At 36.1% G+C, this 22478-nt stretch overlaps 2 protein-coding genes across 7 annotated transcripts; both read left to right on the top strand.

Moving 5' to 3' along the window:
* The first annotated feature begins 1274 nt into the window (after window positions 1–1274).
* On the top strand, window positions 1275–7915 carry zgc:112416 (uncharacterized protein LOC550509 homolog). 4 transcript variants are annotated; one of them, XM_067458311.1, is made up of 8 exons: window positions 1275–1414; window positions 1517–1574; window positions 2385–2458; window positions 2794–2976; window positions 3187–3298; window positions 5837–5973; window positions 6077–6261; window positions 7873–7915. In XM_067458311.1, the coding sequence occupies exons 1-8, from the start codon at window positions 1361–1363 to the stop codon at window positions 7889–7891; spliced, it is 822 nt and encodes a 273-aa protein (XP_067314412.1). In that variant the 5' UTR covers window positions 1275–1360; the 3' UTR covers window positions 7892–7915. The 4 variants fall into 4 exon arrangements, with proteins under 4 accessions (XP_067314412.1, XP_067314413.1, XP_067314414.1 ...); XM_067458312.1 differs by having other exon boundaries at window positions 2797–2976; XM_067458313.1 differs by lacking the exon at window positions 7873–7915 and having other exon boundaries at window positions 6077–6605.
* Window positions 7916–8710: 795 nt separating this feature from the next.
* On the top strand, window positions 8711–22249 carry senp2 (SUMO specific peptidase 2). 3 transcript variants are annotated; one of them, XM_067459170.1, is made up of 17 exons: window positions 8711–9221; window positions 9666–9721; window positions 9844–9950; window positions 10052–10130; window positions 12524–12602; window positions 13186–13372; window positions 13452–13558; window positions 13637–13725; window positions 16638–16695; window positions 16791–16869; window positions 17607–17756; window positions 18330–18461; window positions 18887–19093; window positions 19293–19372; window positions 19591–19675; window positions 20629–20724; window positions 20811–22249. In XM_067459170.1, exons 1-17 carry the CDS (start codon window positions 9058–9060, stop codon window positions 20874–20876), a joined length of 1821 nt encoding a protein of 606 aa, XP_067315271.1. In that variant the 5' UTR covers window positions 8711–9057; the 3' UTR covers window positions 20877–22249. The 3 variants fall into 3 exon arrangements, with proteins under 3 accessions (XP_067315271.1, XP_067315272.1, XP_067315274.1); XM_067459171.1 differs by having other exon boundaries at window positions 8712–9221; window positions 13213–13372; XM_067459173.1 differs by having other exon boundaries at window positions 8712–9221; window positions 13216–13372.
* The last annotated feature ends 229 nt before the right edge of the window (window positions 22250–22478 follow it).

The raw sequence follows: 22478 nt of genomic DNA on the forward strand, positions 1-22478 counted from the left end.
TGGCCGCGAATTGTGTTTATCCCCGCCCTTATCGGATTGACAGTCTGCGAGAACCTATTAGAACGAGGGACGTGAACTGGACAGCCAATGACATTTCTTGTTGCAGAAATTCACCTGCTCTTTTCAAAACGCCCTCCTTTAAATGCATTGGGCCCGAAAGACCAATGAAAAGGAGCTTGGAAGCATCACGCCTTGATTGACAACTTCTAGAGCCTATTGCGATGCATGATAGAGAGAAAGGCCATCCTCCGTAGGTTGTGTATTTGTTGTAGTAGCCAGGTTGTAGCAGCCTACTCTTGTTTCCGATAGTCGGAGTGGTTGTGATTGACAAATGAGAGACGCGGGTAAAAGCCCGGGTGAATAAAATCAACCAGTAGGTAAGAAAGGCTGAATTCGGAAACGACATAACAAAACGTTTTTCTTTTCACCTTATATCATCTTGATAATAAAGGCCCAGTCTCATGAATTGTAAAAGCTAAACCAATTAAATATAATAGTTTTAATTATAATAGGCTATCATAAATATGAAATAATAAAAAAGAAAACAGATTATCAGATAATCATTACATTTTATTTGGAGTAAAAAGGTATAAAAATGTGAATTCCAAAAATATTTATTATCTTTATTAATTATGATGTATTGGTAACGTTGTGTTAAACACTACAAATAAAACTTAATGTTATAAATGTATAAATGCTCAAAGCACACACACAAAAAACAAAAACAAAGGAAGAGGTGCAAATTCTCCCAAAAGTTATGTTTTGAAGGGAAATCTTGAAATCCTCCCTCTGACTGAAAAGATAATTTCAAATTTATTTGTAATGATTAATTATTGATTGATAATTTAAAAAAGGAACACATTTCCTCTTTTGTAATGCATATATGGGAAGTTGACAAATAAACATGTTTGATATATAAAAACATTTGTGTATCATCAATAATTTGAATTATTATTTATTCTCATTTCAACCAAGGTGCTCGTATCGCTTTCGTATTTCTGGACGAAGGAGCATCCATCACCTTTAACTCTATCTTGCAAAGACAGAACTGCTTTTGGTCTCAACCAACCCAGCACTTCATAAAAAAAAATTCTCATTGCCATTAAAAGGAGCATTCTAGGGTTACATGCACATTTAAAATAATTTGTTTAAAATGCACTTTTTTTTCCCATTGACTTATTATATTTAGAGTATTCTAACTATTGGTTTTACCATAACAAACGAGCCTCTCTCTGATGTAACTTAGCAACGTAAGGGTTGGGCAAAGAACACAGGCATGTTTTTGACAACGGACCTCTTTCTACAGCAAACATGGACAATAACTAAATAAACTTAGGCCTATTTAAAAGGTGTTTTTAAAATGGCAGATTTGGTTGACCAAATGACAAGGCTGAGATTAAAAATGCTGGAAAAGGTAAGTTATTTTCTTTCTTATTTGTTGACAACATTCTATCAAGAGAACTTCTATGGCGATATTATGAAGCTTCATTGATATATCCTGTGTGTTCCTCTTCAGAGACTGGAGAATGAGAGAAATGACAACATTGAACGAGAGGGTTCAGCACTTTCCAAAAGTAGCCTAACGTTACACAGATAAGAGTGATGTTTTGTATGCTGCATTATTGTGTTTTTAGAATTTTGAGAATAATTAGACACTATTACACGATTAACGTGATTGGTGCTTTGTCTCCCTGAATAAAATTGAAATTCAGACCTGGAAAAAAAAAAAATTTGTTAGTTGTGCTGGGCAATGACATATATCGAGACAATTTGCGTTGATAATGATTATATATTTTTAGACATTTTAACTCGATATGGATAAACAGCCATAAAAGCACACCGCAGAAATAAACCCGACTCGGAAATATCACTAAAATGTAGTAGGCTACTTCTCAAAGTAAATATAATGTTATTTCTATGGAATATCATTAATCCTAAACATTTTATTTCATCCACCTTTTACATTTACAGTTCTGTTATGTATAGCATTTTATTTGGAAAAAAAAAGGTTTTGTTGTTAATTATTGCAATTTTTATTTGATTACACTTCAAAAGCTTGATTATGTTGACATTCAATTTGTATTATAAAATCATAAAACACATTTCAACAATCATTTCCAGGTCTAACAAATATATGGCAAGCGTTTCCTTCCCCCAATAATGGTACATTTAATTAATACCGCGTAATATATATCATGATATATATTATATTTTTGATCACATTGCCCAGACAGTTTCCCTAGTTTTGTAGTAATTAACTTAGTGGTTTATTCTAAGCCAAAATAAAACATATTAAGGAATAAAAACAAAAGAAGATGAGGATATCGAAAATACAGAATACAACATATCCTGTATGACTAATTCCTTGTTTTTTGATTCCACAGGAAGTTATGATGGTCAGGCAGATGCATTACACAGCGCTCTGAGACGGAAGAGAAACCTCCTACAGAGACTGAGGGTATAGTGTTTTGATGCTAAAATTATTATTCTGCATGCTATAAGAAGAGTTTCTGATAAACTTATCAATCTAAACAAAGTTGATCTTGAACAAGTGGTGTTCAAGTGAACAAGTAGCCTAATGTGGACCTAATGGGGGGAGCTTATAAAATAATTTAGGTTTAGGGATAGGGTACGCTTAGGGTTAGGGTGTGGCTTGAGCTGGAGCTGAAAGCCAAGCTTGACACATTGCAGTGAGCAGCCTCTCATCTTGAACAAAGTGTCACATAAATCGTAAATACAAACATTGTATCACTTACATCACAAAATATATAAGTTTGCAATATGTGTATGTAGCAGGAACAGCATATGATGGAGGATCTGGGAAGGCCACACACATGGGGTGGATCTCAAAAGCAATATCATTATGAACCTCTTCATGGGCCACTCCAGCCTGCCCCTCCCATCCATGTACACCAACATGCTCCACCTGCTCCTCTTCCTCCTCCTGTCTCTCAGCCCCCTCGAATCATTCAACACGTATGAAAAGTTTCTTACCTCAAGTTGTTATATTCTCTTTCTAGCACCTTATACTGGTCAGACCCTGCATGGAATATCTACATTTACTATTCCAGTTCCTTCTTTATAGCCATTCTAAAAAATATAAGTATAAACAATTTGTGTATGTGTTTATAACAAATATATTATTGCTGGCCCTCCTCTAATAACTTATATTTCTCCTTCCACAAGGTTCCTCAACAGCCAGCCACCATTATCCAGCAGTTACCACAGCAACAACCTCTCATAGCACAAATCCCACCCCCACAAACCTTTCCTTACAGATCAGGAAGTATTAAAGAAGGTACATCAAATACAGTTATGGTATATTAAGCCTTGAGGCCTTGTAACAGTTTTTATATACTTATTAGTAAGTTGCTTCGGATAAACGCGTCTGCTAAATGAACAAATGTAAATTTACTAAGCCATATGTAATATGTAAGTATAATAATAAGAAAAATAAGCAATAGTGTCTATACACTTTTGGCACCAATATGTTGTACCTTTGAGAGACTAATATGCACTCTTTAGGTACAAAGGTGTACCTTTTGAAAGAGTACTGCCCCAGTGACAACTTTTGTAATTTATATCTGAGAGTTCCACTTCCCAACAAAAAAAGCAACTTATTAGAGATAAAATATTATGCTTCAGATTATTCTTTAACAAAATGCACTACGATTTATATGTTTGTTGTCAGAAAGTTAATAGGTTTATATGGCAAGGACACATTAAATTGGTCAAATGCGACAGTAAAGAAAATGTATAATGTTCCAAAAGATTTCTATTTGAAATAAATCCTGTGATTCAAACTTTCTGTTCATCAGAGAATCCTGAAGAAAGCACTTCCATAGTTTCCATACTTCATAGGCAGCACAACTTGTCTGGCTATCACCAGACCATGCTGAACATTGGTCTCGGGAGTCTGTTCTGTATTTTCTACAGCACAAGAGGGGTGATAAACGGCATAGTTCAATGATGAAATTGGATAGTCCTTCAACCAATCAGACCACAAGAGGCGTGATCAACAGTTCAAATGACGCTGTACACAATTGGATAGTCCTTCAACTAATCAGACCAAGATCCATCACTTCTCTATCACTTATCGTCATTGTGTTAAACCCGCCAATAGCGCGCCAGGTGGATAAGCCAGTCAGTTAGTCCCTGCAAATTTGTAACAGAAGCAGGATAGAAATATGTACAGGTTTCCAGCCTGGGTTGCAGGACAAAATCAAATCACCAGCAGATCAGGCTGGGTTTACAGCACAATCATTTTCAATACAAAATGTTTCTTGAGCACCAAATCAGCACATCACAATGAATTCTGAATTAATGACATTGAAAATTAAAAAACAGTTATTTTAAATTGTAATAATATTTCACTATATTACTACTTGATTACTTGACTTGATAAATAACAGAACAGAAGGCTCTTCTTTAACATCTTACTGAACCCAAACTTTTGAACAGTATATATATATATATATATATATATATATGTATACGAACCACACACACATACACAAACAACGGATATCAAGAAATTAATGTTATTTCACTATTTAAAGGTGCACTATGTAGTATTTTTGCTGTAAAATATCCAAAAACCACTAGGCCGGTGTTATATATTTTGTTCAGTTGAGTACCTACAATATCCCAGAAGTTTCCAACTATTTGTAAATTGTGAGAAAATTGCTATTTTAACTAAGGACAGGGACGTTTCAGCATTGCATTTGAGGGAGTCGCCTGTCAATTGCGTCATATCTGCGTTACCCTCGGTTTCGGCTTTTATTTGGCAGGAGCGCTTTACTCTTAGCAGTGTGAACAAGTGAACGCACGGAGTAAAGTCATAACATCGTTTTAAACACACTTAAATGTATCTAATATGATAAACAGAGCTACATTACCTCAAAATCATAACCAGAAGAGCGGATCTGTGCAGGCGAACGGCGACTGTGCCCCGTCCCGTCATAATAAAAGTCCCGGTATTCGCGAGGCGGGTATTTGTTTAACAATCGCTCCAGCAGCTGTGCTCAGGTCCATAACACTCGGTCCTGCTCTGCTTTAGACTACAGTACCGTTAATAACCGCATGCATGAACGTGATTTCTGCCCGAGTCCTATTTTCCACCGGCTGTGATGAGAAGACCACATCTCCCAAGATGCTGCGCTCACACTTTGCGTCATCAAACTACGATTTGTTTTGTATAGGCGCCCTCCAGTGGACGGAAAGCTGCATAGTGCACCTTTAAGATTCACCGGCCTGCCAACGTGCTTACGGTTTGGTAGCCCGTCTGGAAAACACATAGCACCGGGACGTTGGGCTTTGCGAGCCCTGGGAGTCTGAATCCGAATCGCATGATCCAACAAATAAAGGATTCTCCAGCCTGTGACAGCATGCTGGTATGTTTTGTTAGACACGTACACATAATCAGTACGATGTATGCAATGCTATCGCATATAAAAAACATGTTTTACTCACATTAGTGTGTTGCACCATTCCTGTCGTATCCAATATAGAAGGGACCGCATTGTGTTTTAATCTGCAAATCCAGCATGCTTATTGTTCGGAAATGCGATCAGTTTAGCTCCACGAGTCGGTGGGCGGGGCTACAGAAGCAGAGCGCACACAGAGGCGGCGTTTCACCCTTCTAATACGTCATTGATTTGAGAGCCACATTTCTGGGCCTGGTTTCTATAAAAGCTTTTCTTTTACTAACAAGGAACTTTTCTGCTCTGAAACTTACAGGATATTCTTAGATTCCCATGACCTTTTATATATCAAAGGCTCAAGGGAAAGTTGATTTCTCAATTCATCACCCCTTTAATTACTCTTATTACAACAGATATGGTGGAGTTGATGCTCATGCAGAATGCTCAGATGCACCAGATCATCATGCACAATATGATGTTAAAGGCTCTTCCACCTATGGCTGTGTCCCCAGGAGGAAACACACCTCAAACAGCCTCACATTCAGGGCAGGTAACCATCAGGGGATGTTGTGTTCAACATACATAAAGTTGATATTTATTCATTTCACAATGTAGTACTATGTAGGTTACAAAGCTATTTTGATGTTGTTCAGGAACTTTATTCAACAGTGAGAGGAGGGGCTGTCCATCATCATCATCACTACGGCTCACATGGACCTCCTCTCCCTCCGATTGGCTACTCTGTTTGGCCCTCTATGATGTCAGCAGGACAAGGCGGGACTAATCAGCCAACAGTGCAGCATGTGATTGGTCCCGTATCTCTGCCTCCCTTAAACACGTAAGGGTAAACAGAGTAACAATATCAATAAACAACAGCAACAACAACTTTTAAAAATGACAAAATCTTGGCCGGACCACTGTTGTCAGTGATATAAGTATTTTAAATTACCATGATTTCTTAATGTCTAGTGATATATCAGGGCCATTTTATGATTAATTGAAATACATTTCTTACATACAGTTCCTTTAACAAATGGATCAGAAATTATTTTGGAAGTCTTGTCTCTATACTTTATAATGTTGGCCAGTTTTATTAACTGCTTAGATGAGTCACAATTAGGGCGAGCACCAATGCTGTGAGGACCTGAATTGTCCATATTGTCAGTAAAGTTCGTTTTTGAATGAATTAGCGACATCTATATTCTTATGTGTATTGTGTGGATGACTATTGTGTACAATTTTTTAATGTACCAGGTTCTGTCATGAGTCCATTACAAATTTCCTATTAGGCACAATAAAGTTTATTTTCTTTTTATTTCATTTACATAAAACCATAGATTGGTCAAAAATACAGAAATTTTTTAAAATATTGTGATATATTATTACAATTTAAAATATTTGGTTTTCAATTTATTATACTTTAAATTATCATTTATTTCTGTGATGCAAAGCTGAATTTTCAGGATCGTTACTCCAGTCTTCAGTGTCACGTGATCCTTCAGAAATCATTCTAATATTCTGATTTATTATGAGTGTTGGAAACAGTTGTGCTTGCCTAATATATTTGATGAAAAAAAGGTTCAAAAGAACTGCATTTATTTAAAATAAAAACATTTTCAAATAATACAAATCTCCTTTACTCTCAATTTTTATCAATTTAACACATCCTTGCTGAATAAAATTATTTATTTAAAAAAAAATAAAGAAAAAAATGACTGACCCCAAATTACTGACAAGTAGTGTATATGTTGTTACAAAAAATTATATTTTTAAAACATTTGCTTCTTTTTTTTCTTCTTCTTTTTTTTTTTTTTTTTTACTTTTTATTCATCAAAGTATTATAAAAAGTATCACAAGTTATGAAAAAATATTAAGCAGCAGAACTGTTTCCAACTTTGAAAATGAATCATCTTAAATGATTTCTGAAGGATCATGTGACACTGAAGACTGGAGTAACGATCCTGAAAATTCAGCTTTGCATCACAGAAATAAATGATAATTTAAAGTATAATAAATTGAAAACCAAATATTTTAAATTGTAATAATATATCACAATATTACATTTTTTCTGTATTTTTGATCAGATAAATGCAGGTTTGATGAGCAGAAAAAACTTCTTTCAAAAACATTACAAATAGTAATGTCTAAACTTTTGGCCTGTACTGTATATGTTTATGCAACTTTCCTATGACCTTAACTCAACTTTACAAAACCTGGTGTTTTTTGTTGTTGTTTTTTACAAACATTTTTCATAAATATATGGGGTCTTACAGTGAGATGTTTCACTTATTGAGTGTACAGTAGCAAATGTTTTGGCCAAAACATAAAAATCACTAGCCTACATCATTTTAAAATTAGCCTGGGTATTTTGTGGTAGCCTACTTTTGGTTTAAAACATTCACTTATCAGACTTTGTGAAGCCTAATAGTTTACTTGTTTTGCCTAGAAGAATGGGATTGATGCAGTGAACTCCAGTTAGACTCTGAGGTAAACATAATGTAATCTCCCTTTCTCTTTATTTATATTACTATAATTTATATATATATATATATATATATATATATATATATATATATATATATATATATATATATATATATATATATATATATATATATATATATATATATATATATATATATATTTGAAGATATTAAAAAAAACAGTTTAATATCTTATTTCCTTTTTCCTTTCTCCAGCCAAATTGCAGACTGATCCTGCTTCATCTTCAAAGACAGATTACACATTGACATAAATGTGATTTACATCATATATATTAATTTTTGTTTAAATTTGCCAATACATCTGGCATTTTATTTTTCCTTGGAATTTATTGTGATTTTAATTTGGCTATAATAATTTAAGGATTTATTAAATGTTACAGTGATATTTTAAAAGAGCTTCAACTGTGTTACTCAGTTTAATAAAATAAATAAATGAAGTCAATGGTATGTAGTTGTCAATGGCTGTTCTGCCATACAACACTTTTTAAAATGTATACAGTTCCTGTCTTTGCAGTGTAGTTATACTAGGCAGTATAGTGTTGAATGCTGTCTTGCGCAACACACAGATTAACCTCATAAGTCTGGCTAACAGAGGGTATGTCAACAAGTAATGATGATATTTAAAATACTAAACTCCTTCTCTGCTGTTAAAGGTTTTACATAGAACATTTAATTGGCAAAAGCACACCCACTCGATATATTTTTTTCCGCTTTAAGACATGTGATGCTCAGTGGCGCCTCTGATTGGTTACATTACTTATCCCGCCAAATGATTAGCTAACCCCCTTATCTAAAAAGACACGGAATATATGGAGAATACATTTAAGTAATTAAACTGTGTGCCGGTTTTAATAAAACATCGTTTCGTTTGTAACAGAGATACTGCATCCTTCAAAGGCTACCGTAAACATAGAGGCTGTAACCTGCGGTGTGTTAGAACGTCAATCTCAGGGGGAGAGTGGGAGGGCCTTTTGCGTTGTCGCAGTTGACAAATCAGTGACGCAGTAAGCGTAACCGCTACGGAAGGCTATTGAAATACGAGTAGGGCAATTTCTCGATTCTAAAATCTTCAGTATAGAGACCTGGCACTAACAAACGAAGCAGAGTCTTATTCGTCGTGGTGGTTTGTGATGTATGAATGGATAGTTGACGGATTATCGTCGCTGTTCGTGCCCTTTTCTAGTGAGAAATCCACAGCCTGGCCTAGTGAGCACGGTAACGGCATAGCACGAGCCGCGGGCACAGACACGCAGCGGCAGGAGAATAGCAGGCCCGCGAAACGCAACTATCAAAGGTGTAGTATTAGTCTTTTATATTCCTCATTTTAAATCAACCGAATTTGTTTTGTTTTCTATTTTTGTGACCAAGCAATGCTTTGTTTTGTCTGTTGTCAGTTTGTGTCTAACGTTAGTTCATTTAAGTTACATGAACAATAGGCAATATAGTATTAGCATTTGTCTTAATAGGGGCGGGAATCAGTCAATATAAACAATTCATCATTAGACAGCAATAATATATTTAAAGTAAAAAAAACTAATAAAAAAAAACTGAATTTATAGACTGTTTGTCGTAATTGGTAGTATTACAGTTTGGTTGCCATAAAATGGACCGTTTATTGTCTGTTTGTAGCGGTTCTAAGGCTTTGGGGTTTTATTTTTAGTGATTTTATATTATTTTATAGATTGTTTGTCTTAATCCATCTGATACACTGACCTGCTGTGTTCGCCTGTTTTTTCAGTGTGTACTCTGCTGATGGTGTGACAGAATATCCAGAGGTCAAAAGAGCAAGACATGGTAAATATTTAGACCAGATCCTCAATGTAAACAACACTGTGTCTAATACAACTGCACTGAACATTTCTCACTTATCTACCATCAAGAATTAGTTTCAAATATGTCACTGTTTCTGGCAATAGATGTGATCATTAGGGTTGTCAAGAAGACTTTTGCCGGGATTGCTGGGCTGTTCGGTTCGAGACATCGCCGGAAGGACGAACATGAAAAGCAGAAAGCCTTTTCGCAGGTATGTTCATCCTAAGCACTTGCAAAAAACGTGGATTGTTTGTACAGCCTTTGTTTCATAAATTCTGCACATTGTCTTGTTTCTTATGCTTGCTGGCTTAGGTTGGCAGGGTTGCCTTTATGGGTATTGATGACATACACAGCAACAGTCTGAATTCATGGATTGAGATTGACGGAATGGGTGAGTGTGACCTACCAGCTTGTCTCTGATCCGGTGAAAAAAATTGAGACACGCTCTACTGTTCAAAAGTTTGGGAACAGTAGTATTTCCCCCCCCCTTGTTCTTAAAGGGATCCCATGGTGTTAAGACTTGTATGCTTAATATAACATAAATTATGTCTCTTACTGAAATATGTAGTAGAAAACCCATGGAAGATCTACGTTATTTAAAAAAAATATTTTATATTTGGACTATGGGCGGCGCCATTTTATTTGCGTTCTAGGTTGATGTAGAATGGTTGCACTCGGCAATCAGCTGGTGCTACCTGTAGCTATTTTTACCACAATGCAACTCGAAAATTGTTTCAGAGTTAAACAAAACCAATTAATTGGTTTGTAAATGTACTTAAAACACACTCAAACATACATGTGGACACAAACTCACCCACAAACAGATCAGCGGGCACGCGTGCGTACACACGCAAACACACACACCTGTGGCCTGTTGCACAAAGCTGGTTTCAGTTGCTACCCAGGTAAGTTCAAGATTAGTTTGAGCAAACTCTGGTTTTTCGGGCTCAAGAAGGTGGATTGGTTTTTATCAGTGTTTATCTCCATGGTAACTGACACTACACAGCAGGTTTTATTCTGGGTTACAGATCGCAAACCCAAACTGGACCAATCAGCTGCAAGTAAAGACGCAATAAAGCCACACCCACTGTGTCTCTCGTTCCAAATTTGCAGTTTATAGTGTAAAAAACGTTAGAGACAAACTCATCTTTAACTTTATATTTATATTATACAAATTATAATTACTTTTAATTAATAGAATATATTCATATTATTATTATATAAATTGACAAGTAGACATATGAATATAAATATAAAACATGCATTCATGATTATTGTAAACAACGTGTATTAATTTGAGCTCTTTGTGTATAATTATCAGGCATATTTCTTTGATTCACATCAATTCACATGCAATGATATCAGATATTTTTTATGCTGATTCTCAAACTGTCGCTGCAGCAGTAGACAGTGTTTATTCCTACTTTGTAAACACATTTAATTTCATGATCATTTTCAAAACAAACTCTCAATCTTCAGAAGAGAAGTGAATCAAATTAACATTGTGATTTGGCTGTTTGCCGAACGTGTCACACTTTCAGGTGCGCACGCTTCAGAGTTGATCGCTAACTCTGGATTAAACCTGAGTTGACAGAGAAAGTTTATACCGAGCTTTGAGAAACGGTTGAACTTGATCTAAACCAGGTTGGATTTATCTGGATTTGTCATCTCTAAACCTACTCTGAAACTCAGAGTTTGTTCAGCTAGCTTCATGCAACAGGCACGCGCGATCTCCGCGTGATTGGGCTGTGTGTGCGCGCGCGCACGTTGCAATGAAGCACGCAGTTTAGCGCAATGATTAACTTACGTGTACAATAACCCTGCATTCTCCCAATCAATTTTGAGCATCCAGATGGTAATCAAACATGTCTTGTGGAGAGCTCACGGCGTATGCATTTATTTGTCATTTTTAACTGTTCAAAACAGAGCCTACGTGTCAGGAAATTGTTTATCCTGTTGCGCCCTCTATAGGACAGCGACTAGTCGACGTCAAGCTTAAAGCGTCATGACAGAGCATTAAGGTCGACTAGTCGATTAGTCGGTGCAACCCCTTGTGTGTGTGTGTGTGCGCACTTGTGCACAGTGTGTGGATGTGTGTGTGCGCGGATCTGTTGGGGTGAGAGAGAGTTTGTGCGCATGTTTTTGATTGTGTTTTAAGTACATTTACAAACCAATTAATTGGTTTTGTTTTAACTCTGGAACCATATTCGAGCTACAGGTAGCACCAGCTGATTGCCAAGTGCAACCATCTACATCATTAACCTTAAACGCAAACAAAATGGCTTCGCCATGGTCCAAATATTAAATAGATTTTTTTAAATAACTTAGATCTTTCATGGGTTTTCTACTACATATTTCATTAAGCGACATCATTTATGTTATATTAAGCCATACAAATCTTTACACCAGGGGATACCTTTAAGAACTTTCTATACATAGAAGCATCCTGAAAAAATTGTTTCAAGCAAAATTAATAATACAAAATGTTTATTGAGTGCCAAATCAGCCAATCAATTACAATGAGTTCTGAATGATTGTGTGGCACTAAAGTAATGATGCTGAAAACTCAGCTTTAAAATAGAAAACTTTAAGTGTAAAAAACTTTTTACAAAAGTACAGTTTTTACTGTATTTTTTTAATCAAATAAATGCAGCCTTGGTGAGCATATGATATTTTTTCAAAGACATTTAATAAAATCATACTGACCCAAACATTTAAACGGCAATGCATTTCATACAGTCTGTCAGTTTTGTAATAATTTTAATGTAACCTATCTTTATTTAGATAAACAGATTGAAATGGGACTTAAAGAAAGAACAGCAACCAGTGTCCACCACAATGTCCAGGCTTTACATAAACCAGAGTAAGTATTGTTAAGTGCATTATTATTTTTTTTATCAAGTAAAAAAAAAAATGTATTACACGATTAAAGGGGAGATTGAAAACTTCTATTCATATAAAAAGAGGCATATTATTATTTTTTATTTTTCAAACGATAAACACTCAGCGATTATGAAAAATCATGCATTTTGGAAACAGTAAAAAGCATTCATGAAAGTTAGGTATGCACACCATTTGGTATAAAACGAAGTGATGTTTTTCTCCCCATCATGTCACTATCAGTGTATTGAAGGAAACAAACTGGTCACAAATTACTAACAGTAGCATCTTTGCTTGTTTACTTATTTACTATTGTGTACATTGCTGCCATTAAACCTTGACCCCAAGTTTTTTTGTGTGTGAATGATAGAAAAAAAATTGTTTTCTAAGTAATTTTTTTACAAATGAATCAAGAAGCCTTTATTTCAGTCATTAATAAGCATATGCACCTTACCTTCCTTATGTTAACAGAAGTATCAAAATAGGGCTTGAGATACATACTTCTGCTTTGTAACTGTAAACGATTTTATCGATGTTTATTGATACTATAATGATTTGTCCTTTAGATGTTCTGTAACAATCTCTGCATTTAGCAGTGGAGCAATGCTGTACAAGGGAAGCCAGGACAGAGGCAGGGAAATGCGGCGATCCCTGAAGCTAGTGCCGTCTTGCACCACCCACGGGCTGAGCACACGACCGCCTGAGATGGAGCACCTGAGCCGCGCACACAAACCTTGCCTGACCGTGGAGGAGGTAGGAAAATCTTTTAATGTACTGTGAAGCTTGGTGTGTCAATGTCTTTGATTTCCTGAGCATTTTTTATTTTGAGTAGGCATTGAGAGAGAGCGACCGAGAGCATTACAGGAAGCTAGTAGAGATGGCATCGGAGAAATATTCAAAGAGCAAACCATTGCCGTTTGGAAGGATGAAGCCTCCCATGTAAGACCATAGAACATTTTTGAAATTATTGTAGTTTTGCTGGAGGAAATTAACGCTATGTTTATTAAAATCGTTTAGCACAAATTTTCCTCTTGATGGACACAAGGCCAATGGACACACCTCCCTTAATCGCACTACTGACATAAGCAGACCTGCTCCACTTAGAGGTGAGCTTAATTATGATCTAATACAGTGTTTCCCAACCTTTTTTTCTGTCGTGGCACCCTTTGAAAATTTTCTAAATTTTGTTGCACCTCCTCGCATGTTACACTTAGGGGGTTAACGGTACAGATTGCTCATGGTTAGTTTTTTATCGTGGTTTTAGTTTCACTGTTTTTGTACGGTTTGGTATTTGCTATGTTCAGGGAAAAAAGGACTACTGTCAAATAAAAATAAAGAAAATAACAAATAACATTATTTATATAGCATTATTATCTTTTTAATGTGATGATAACACTAAATAATAATTTTGAAAATATATTGGTATGTAATTTACAGCGGTGTTAAGTGCTGGAAAAGTCTTTAAAATGGACCTTAAAAGTGCTTGAATTTGACCTTTGAAAAGGTGTATGAACCCTGAAATTAAACTTCAAAAGTTTAATATTTTAAATAAAAAGTCCGTGCAAAGTATAAATTTGAACATAAAACTGCCAGTAGGTGGCGGGAAGTCATTCAATCAGTTCAAAACACAGGTTCATTTGAATCGAATCGCTTGGAGATGCGAATCAGTTCTGGTGTGCCTTTGATTTTCACAAATAGTGTTGTGGCTAAAACATTGCTACTTAATATCAACTTGTCTATTAGATTTTTGTACAAGATCAGTATAACGCATGCAATCATGCAATATTCGGAGCAATAGTAAGCTGTAACTTTTGCCGCTCTCGCGCTTCATAAACAGAACCGCATGCTTCTAGCGGAAGAACATTGCAGCCGGATCTACTTCTGTGTTTGTGTCTATGGCGAGTAGGGATGGGTATCGTTAAGGTTTTAACGGTATTACTACTCTTAACGATACTGCTTATTGGTCCGGTACTTTAACGGTATTCTTATCGGTACTTTGAGATTTTTTTTTTTTTAATATATATATATAAACACACACAACAAATATACACATTATATAGGCCTGCACAGTGCTTTAATTTCAGGAAGAATTCTAGTAGGCTAATCAAATGTAAAATAACACTGCATAGTTTATCATAGATAGGATAAATTAATGCTTATTAAAGCTGAAGTTATTAATTCAAGAGCTGCGAGTGATTTTATCTTTGCATTTTGTTGTTTAATTCGCAGTAATTCGTCAGCATGTTTATTTACACTGCTGCCTCTTTAAGACAGACGTGCAGATCTATAGGCGACTGATAATAGGCAGATGCACTACATTTTCTCCCAACTATCCATAATAACAACGTCCATTTTAGACACAAACTGTGTTTAAGAGACTCTCCAAGCCGGTCATTTTGACATAGATGTTTGTGTACATTCGATCGCTTAGACGCGAGTGTGAAACCGAAAGTGTAATTTGCTCGTCTCGTTGCGGGCTGTTTCGGAGCTCGCGCAGACTTGGGAACAATCTCTTGCACACATTTTTGTGCTTTTAATCGCTCTTTTTATTATTAAATGCGTCCCACAATTTACCAACAGTAGCTAGACTGTATTTTACAACAATCACCGATCGTGCTAGATCCGGTCATTACATTTGAGTTATAGGGAGAAATGACAGCGTAGGCAACTGCTGCAAGGGGAATTAAGTTGCGCTAGATATAAATATCAAAATTATAATCTTTGCCAAAGAAGCCAAAATATAAAATAAAATCACATTATCACAATCTAGTGTAAAGTGAAACTAGGCTGTATTTGAATGTTTAGTTCTGTCCTCCGTGGGCTGTCGTTTTGCTCTCTCGCTCTCTCGCTCGCTCGCTCTCTCTCTGTCTCTCTCTCTCTGTCTCTCTCTCTCTGTCTCTCTCTCTCTGTCTCTCTCTCTCTGTCTCTCTCTCTCTCTCTCTGTCTCTCTCTCTCTGTCTCTCTCTCTCTCTCTCTGTCTCTCTCTCTCTGTCTCTACGTCACGTCACGTGCATTTTCAGAAGTACCGACAGAAGAACCGATAACGTCCGAGCTTATCGATACAACGGTCTTTCAAAATTCAGCCCCGGGGCCCGTTTAATACCGGGTTTCAGTACCCATCCCTAATGGCGAGTCGTGCAGGTACTGTGCTAATCCGCAGCGGGAATATAAACACTTATTTTATGTGTACCATAGTGACTCAGGATAAGACAAAAACTTCGATATACTTGCTTATTATATACATTTAGTATTTTTAAATTACTAAAATAGCATGTGTGATAAAGATTTAACTCAAGGGCTTATTAAATGTATTAATAAATGATTTTTTGATGGCATTTATGCCTCAAGCATCCTCTAATTTCTGAGCTTATTTATGATAATCCAAATGTGGTATTTCCAATTCATTTTGATTTGGCTGTAAATCATCATCACTAGGCGCCTGGTAGCTAAAGTGCGTATGGATGCGTCTTCACACACGTTTCACTTTGTAAACAATCTTTGTTTGAAGTGTAGTCTGTCACACACGTTTTTGCACTTATTCTGCTGACTGAAGGCATTAAACGCAGTTGATTGCAGTAGGAAACGTAGCCTAACAGTTTCTCAGTGTTGATGCACTTTGGGAGTTGTAGTTTTTATTCGATTGTAATACACATCCATTCATTAAAATCGATTGGGTCACTCGCACCGGTGTGCCTAAGTATTTTTTCACAGTCGCACGCCGTAATTTTCAGGCGTAAATGCACCCAAAGTGGGCGATATGTAGAGCCCTGTTACTCGGCACCCCTGCTCACGTCAGACAGCACCCCAGGGTGGAACCCTGGTTGGGAAACACTAATCTAATGTACACCCATCAGTAGTAGCCTTATCCCAAATGAGTGTTAATATTAAAGCTACCCTAATAAACACTGCTTTCTGTCTGCTCTGTTTTCCTATAACTCTCCAAAACGGTTTTAAACTTTTGATGAAGAGCTTCCGTGATACTTTTTACAATCAAATCCAATTTTCTGTTTGCCATCAGCCATCCCTAACATGACTGTGTGGCGGGATCCAGTATCGCTGGTGCAGACTAAAGACAGGTAACCCTTTTACATGTTGCATAAACATTATTGATTAATAAATGCATATCTACATTTATTGATTCAAATTTCTTTTATTTTTAAATCTACTAAAGAACAATAGATATTAATCGAAGCATACCAGGATGTGATGTCAAGCAAGGAGTTTTGGATAATCAAACTGCAAGAAAAATCGTAAGTGGTCATAGAATCTGTGTATCTTTTGATCATTTGTTTTTTGATTTTAATATTAAAAAGCTGAAAATTAGAAAATAGGGCATTTTTGTGTTCAAAAGTTGAAAATGAATAAAGGGTTTGAATGTTAAATCTCTGCACGTGGACAGGAATGAAATGCCCTTTTCTGATAATTGGTCCACCAAAGATTAAACGGCTGTCATCAGTTGTTCCTCAGCTTCACACAACAGAATAATAGTCATCTGCTGCTACGGTTATATGGATTCCTAAAGCAGCAGATGACCATTTATCCTAAAGCTATCAGATGACTAACACAACTCTGTTGTGCAAAACTGAGGAACAACAGATGATGGCACTGTTTAATGTCTGGTTGACTAATCAACAGAAAGTGCCATTTAATTCCTGTCCACATGAATAAACAGCTTGTATATTCAATTTGTACATGTTCTACTCCTAAACATAAAAACTAAAAATCTAGATGAAATCTTGGTGCAGTTTTCTTTCTTTTTTTTTCTGCTTTCAATCTTAAATTGAAAAAATGAATGATTGGAAGATAATCTTAATCATGTCATTCATATTCATGCTGTCCACAAATTCAATTTAGAGATTTAAGATTAAAATGTTGTTGAAGACACCATTATGTAGCTGTAATTTGGTCACATTTTTAAGCGATATGGTATTTAATGTTCTCGCATATTTTTGTAATGGTAGTTCTGTTTTCCTCGCTTTCTCTCTAGCCTGTAGATGTGGATCTGTCAGCTGAGGTTGAAGCCAGGTTGAATCTTAAGGAGAAAGACACTGCTGCTGGACCTTTGCTACCATCCAGATCTGAACTGATTACAGATGCAGCAAGGCGCAGTGAGGAGGAGTTTCCCAGACTGACCAAGGTTAGTGTATTTAAAAAATCCTGCACTTTATAAGCTTTGTTATACCTCTCTCTTTCTGGTTTTTGCTTTATGTTCAAGAAATATTGTGAGCATACGTAAAAAAATTTCTTTATTGATTGAAATTTGGGGACATTCTGATTATAAATGTCACAATAGCCTGATTGCCATAAATATTAGTTTGTAAAAATCCAAAAATGTTGGGGGCTATCTATTATAGTAAATATAATATTTATGTATATATTTCCTTTATGTAAAGAAAGCTTTAAAAAAAAAAAAAAAAAAGGTGCATTAATCAGTTTACATATGAGTGAAAGCATTGTAGCAGTGTCATGTTGCAGTTCATTGCAATTTATGAATTAATTTAAATTTCTGGTCTCATTTCATTAATGTGTAATAAATTACTGACAAGAAATGACAAAGCCGAACATCTCCAATAAAATAATTGTGGGGAAAGAAAAAGCATGACTTGATGTTTGAGTAAACAGGGATCTAAAAACTTCTCAGTTGTTTCCAGTTTTGATTTATTGTCACATTGGTTCCTTTCCTCCTTGTTTTCTGTGCATCATGTATCAGGAGATGCAGCAGGAAGTGAGTGCTGCTCTAGCTCAAAGTGATCCAAACCTGGTTCTATGCAGTGCTTTCAAGTTGCGCATCACACAGAGGGATTTGTCCACACTTCAAGAAGGCAGCTGGCTCAACGATGAGGTAGTGTCATTTCAAAAGACTTTTATTAGAAATGCACATTATATTGGTACCATATCTGTTACCAGCTGATAATAGATATTTAGTTCTACACCCCCCCCCCCCCATCTAATGATATCCAAAAGTTAATCTTTAAAAACTAATTATTTGATTAAACAGTATTAAAATAATTTGTTAAACGTAATCTTGAGTAAATTTCATAATCAGTATAATTTTCATACTGTATATTTACATTTATTTATAGCATTTTAGTGTTTTATCTGTAGCCTTTTATCGGTTACTGACCATAACTTGAAAGTAATTGTTGTTTCCATAATTTTCCTAAATCAAAATGCAGGTCAGGTCTGTCCTCTTTATTTGATAATCGTAATCTGAAAGTTCTTAAGACACATTACTTTTGATTGAACATGTAACCCTGTCACTCTTAGGTGATCAACTTCTACATGAATCTCGTGATGTCCCGCAGTGAGCAGGAAGTAGGAGGAAGGAAGATCTACTCGTTTAGTACCTTCCTTTTTCCCAAGTTGCATGGTGGTGGACATGCTTCAGTACGGCGCTGGACTAAGGCTGTAGACCTCTTCTTGTATGAGATCATTCTGGTCCCCCTTCACCTGGGTGTTCACTGGTCCCTTGCTGTGAGTAATTACCCATAAGTATTATAGGTTCAAACATTAGGAACCCTTATATTAACAGTTGCAGTCTGCAACAGTGTTGTGGCACAATGAAAAGGACACAGAGGCTTTCATTGTTTTGTGCCTGATAAATAGTGTTTCATATATACGTCTCTGTGATGTTTATATTTTGGTTGAAATGTTTCCTCCTTTTCCACGGTAGGTTGTTGACTTCAAATCAAAGTCTGTTCTATCATACGACTCCATGGGTCAACGGCATGATGACATCTGCAATATGATTCTGTAAGTAGTATTGTTGTGGAGCAACATACTTAATAATGTTATCCAACTGCTTATATTTTAAGACAAGCATTTTGCAGTTAAAATTAGGAGTTTGTGTAAGTGTGCTGTTTGTACTGATGAGGTTAGTTGTGTCCATGTTAAAGTTTGTGCTCATAGTAATCTTTTTCACAGCTGACTGTACTAGTTATATTAACTTAATGACTGCATCTGTCTATTAGACTCTATCTGAAAGAAGAGTTCAAGGTGAAGAAGGGAAAAGACTTGGACATGTCAAAGTGGACCTTGAGCAGTTTACGGCCTTCTGTAAGCAGTTAATAATGCATAACTTGTTCATAAAATCTATAAGAAGTGTGCAAGGGTGTGTTCACATTTGGCAAGTTTGGTTTGGTTAAAATGAGCTCTGATGGGATTGCTCTTAGTTTGGTTAATTTGAATGTGTTAATGCTGCAGTTTGAAACCTGGTGCACACCAAAGGTGGATGTCAGTCTACTTCTAAGAGAATTGTGGTGCAGTTTTACTAATGGATGAACGCATGGACCAAAGACTTCTAAACAATCCAAAAACAGGGCATAGTGTCACAAGATGTGACCCTAAAAAGGATGAAATTTTTCAGCATTTCTGTTTTTTTCTCAGCATAGAAAATATGTTGCCAATCAGTTCAGTACCGGCATCAGAAAACGCTGTCACCTTGCAGCAGATCTTCATTTGTGTAAAACGGAGGAATTCCTGGTGCTGTTTTGACTCCTTTACACATTGTATAAGCTCTTTGGGTTCTCAGGTGGTAAAACTCCCATCATATGAATGCATATACAACAAGCACATTTAGCTCAGCACTCAGCATTGTTTTGTTGCAAAATATACAAGTGAGAACACACCCTAAGACTGGCAATGGGACTAAGAAACTTTTTTTTCTCAAAGTTTTCACTTCAGTATTACCAGAATTCAAAATGTAATTATTATTATTTTAGGGTCAAAGTGATAAGACCTCAGTGATCATATTTTTTTTGAATCAATGTCGTCTCATTCCACAAGAGGGTGCAACAAATACATTTAAATGAAATGTAAAATAAGTTATATTGTTAGCAGATAAACCAAATGCAGACTCGTACTGGTTTAGATGTGCCAAGCAATGATTTCCCATTCAAATGTAATATATTCAAATTTCAAACGTTTAATTTGACAGCTATAAAAGTTTTATATACTGGGGCAGGAATGAAACTTGCACAAAAAGCTCAGTTATATTTATTTGTTTGTAGGAGATCCCTCAGCAAAAGAATGGTAGTGATTGTGGTGTGTTCGTATGCAAATATGCTGATTACATCTCCAGAGGACGCAACCTCACATTCAGACAGGTACTGCTTATTTACACCCACACGTGTGAAATAATTTCAGAATTAGATTTACTGTTTATTCTTTTTCTTTTCTTTTTTTCTTTTAGAATCATATGCCGTATTTCAGGAAAGCAATGATCTGGGAGATCCTCAACCAAAAGCTGCTGCAGTAGGAGTGTTGGGAATGTCGCACTGACTGAATCAGATTGACCAAAGCACAGGACCACTAAACGTCTGTCCCTCCTTCTCTTTTCTAGAGACTTCTGGCTTTATATTGGCCTGTTGCAAAATTCCACCCAATTCTGTTAACAGACAGTGGATTGCTGATTTCCGGCCGGGTTTGTTTGCACAAATATCCAACCCCTGCTGTATTAATCCAAACCCTAGAAGCGCAAATATGGTTCAAGGAGAAGAACACTGGACTGGGGTGTGACTAGATTTGAGCAGGTGGAAGCCTCATTAGCAGTTGTTTTGTGAGGCAGGAATTGTTTTCATTCCAAGAATGTAGTCTTATCGCCCCCTACTGGTTATATTGTGAGCAGTTCCCAACTCACAGAAGTAGCTGTTGATGTTCCCATGTTTAGTTACGATGGGGGTTAAAACAAAATGGACCTTGTTCTCCGTAATCTGTCAGAGTTTCTTAGCATGGGGATGTTTTAGCATTAACATATCTCTTTTTACTTTCTATTTGGATTAATAAGGAATAATAAATATATTTATTTAGTTTGAATGAGATGCAGTTATGTCAGCCTAGTATGTCAAGACTTGTGTTTTAAAACCAACAATTGTACTCGTTAGTTTCAGAGCATCTTACTGGCAAGGTTTTAATGTGCATGGCGATGATGGTACTTGCACTGAAAGCAGCAGTATTCAGTGGATCTGTTTTGTTTCTTCTGTGTCTTTACACAGTCCTGGCCTCCAAGTGCCTTGATCCGGGTGCATCTCATTTGAAATATGTTAAATTGAAATGTTGAGTATTTTGGATTCACACCTGTTGCTGGAGCATCTGACATGCTTGTTTTATAGTTTACTGTGTGTAGGAAAGCAACAGAACATAACACACAAAAAAAAAAAACATTAAAAACATAGCTAGATGATGGGGAGGAGAAAGCATTCAAATGCTAAATCTGATTTAAATGCTATATTCATAATCCCAATGGCTGTATTAGACATTCTTATTGAACTGGAAATGTGGAGCAGTGGAGTTGTGCCAAACTGACATTTCTATGGTTCATTTCTGCAATATTCCTCTCTCATCCAGTAACACAGGATCAAAAAGTGCTTTAATTCTGACTTGAAGTGTAAAAGAAGAAAAAAAGGTCTATTTATTTGTTCGTATGTGGCTCTTCTGATTTAGTTTGAGCTTGAGTGCATATCCTGAAGTGGAATTGTTTGTGAGAATGGAGAGTGATTTGATTGGCAGTGGGTAATGTGAGCTTTAATATAGAAAATGAAAAGGCCCACTGCAAATGAACTGTTTTTGTCATTAATGCAGAGTGTTGGTCATTATTTTTGTAAGTAACTAAGATGTGAAAATAAAAACACATTTTCTGTCTGAGAGTGTGATTAATAAATTAATTAGTCAAATTCCTGTTGGTACAACTGCAACATAATTCAAAACATCTAATAGTTGCAACCGTTTTAACTGGTTGTCAATGCACATGCAGATAGATAGACAGACAGATATGTGTTGTTCTGCATGGATGCATTAAACTGACTTTTAGATTGTTACTTTCAAAATTGATTCATGTTTCTTGAGCCAAATCGGTATATTA

Source organism: Pseudorasbora parva, chromosome 12, assembly GCF_024679245.1.
Source record: "Pseudorasbora parva isolate DD20220531a chromosome 12, ASM2467924v1, whole genome shotgun sequence".
Taxonomy (NCBI): Eukaryota; Metazoa; Chordata; class Actinopteri; order Cypriniformes; family Gobionidae; genus Pseudorasbora; species Pseudorasbora parva.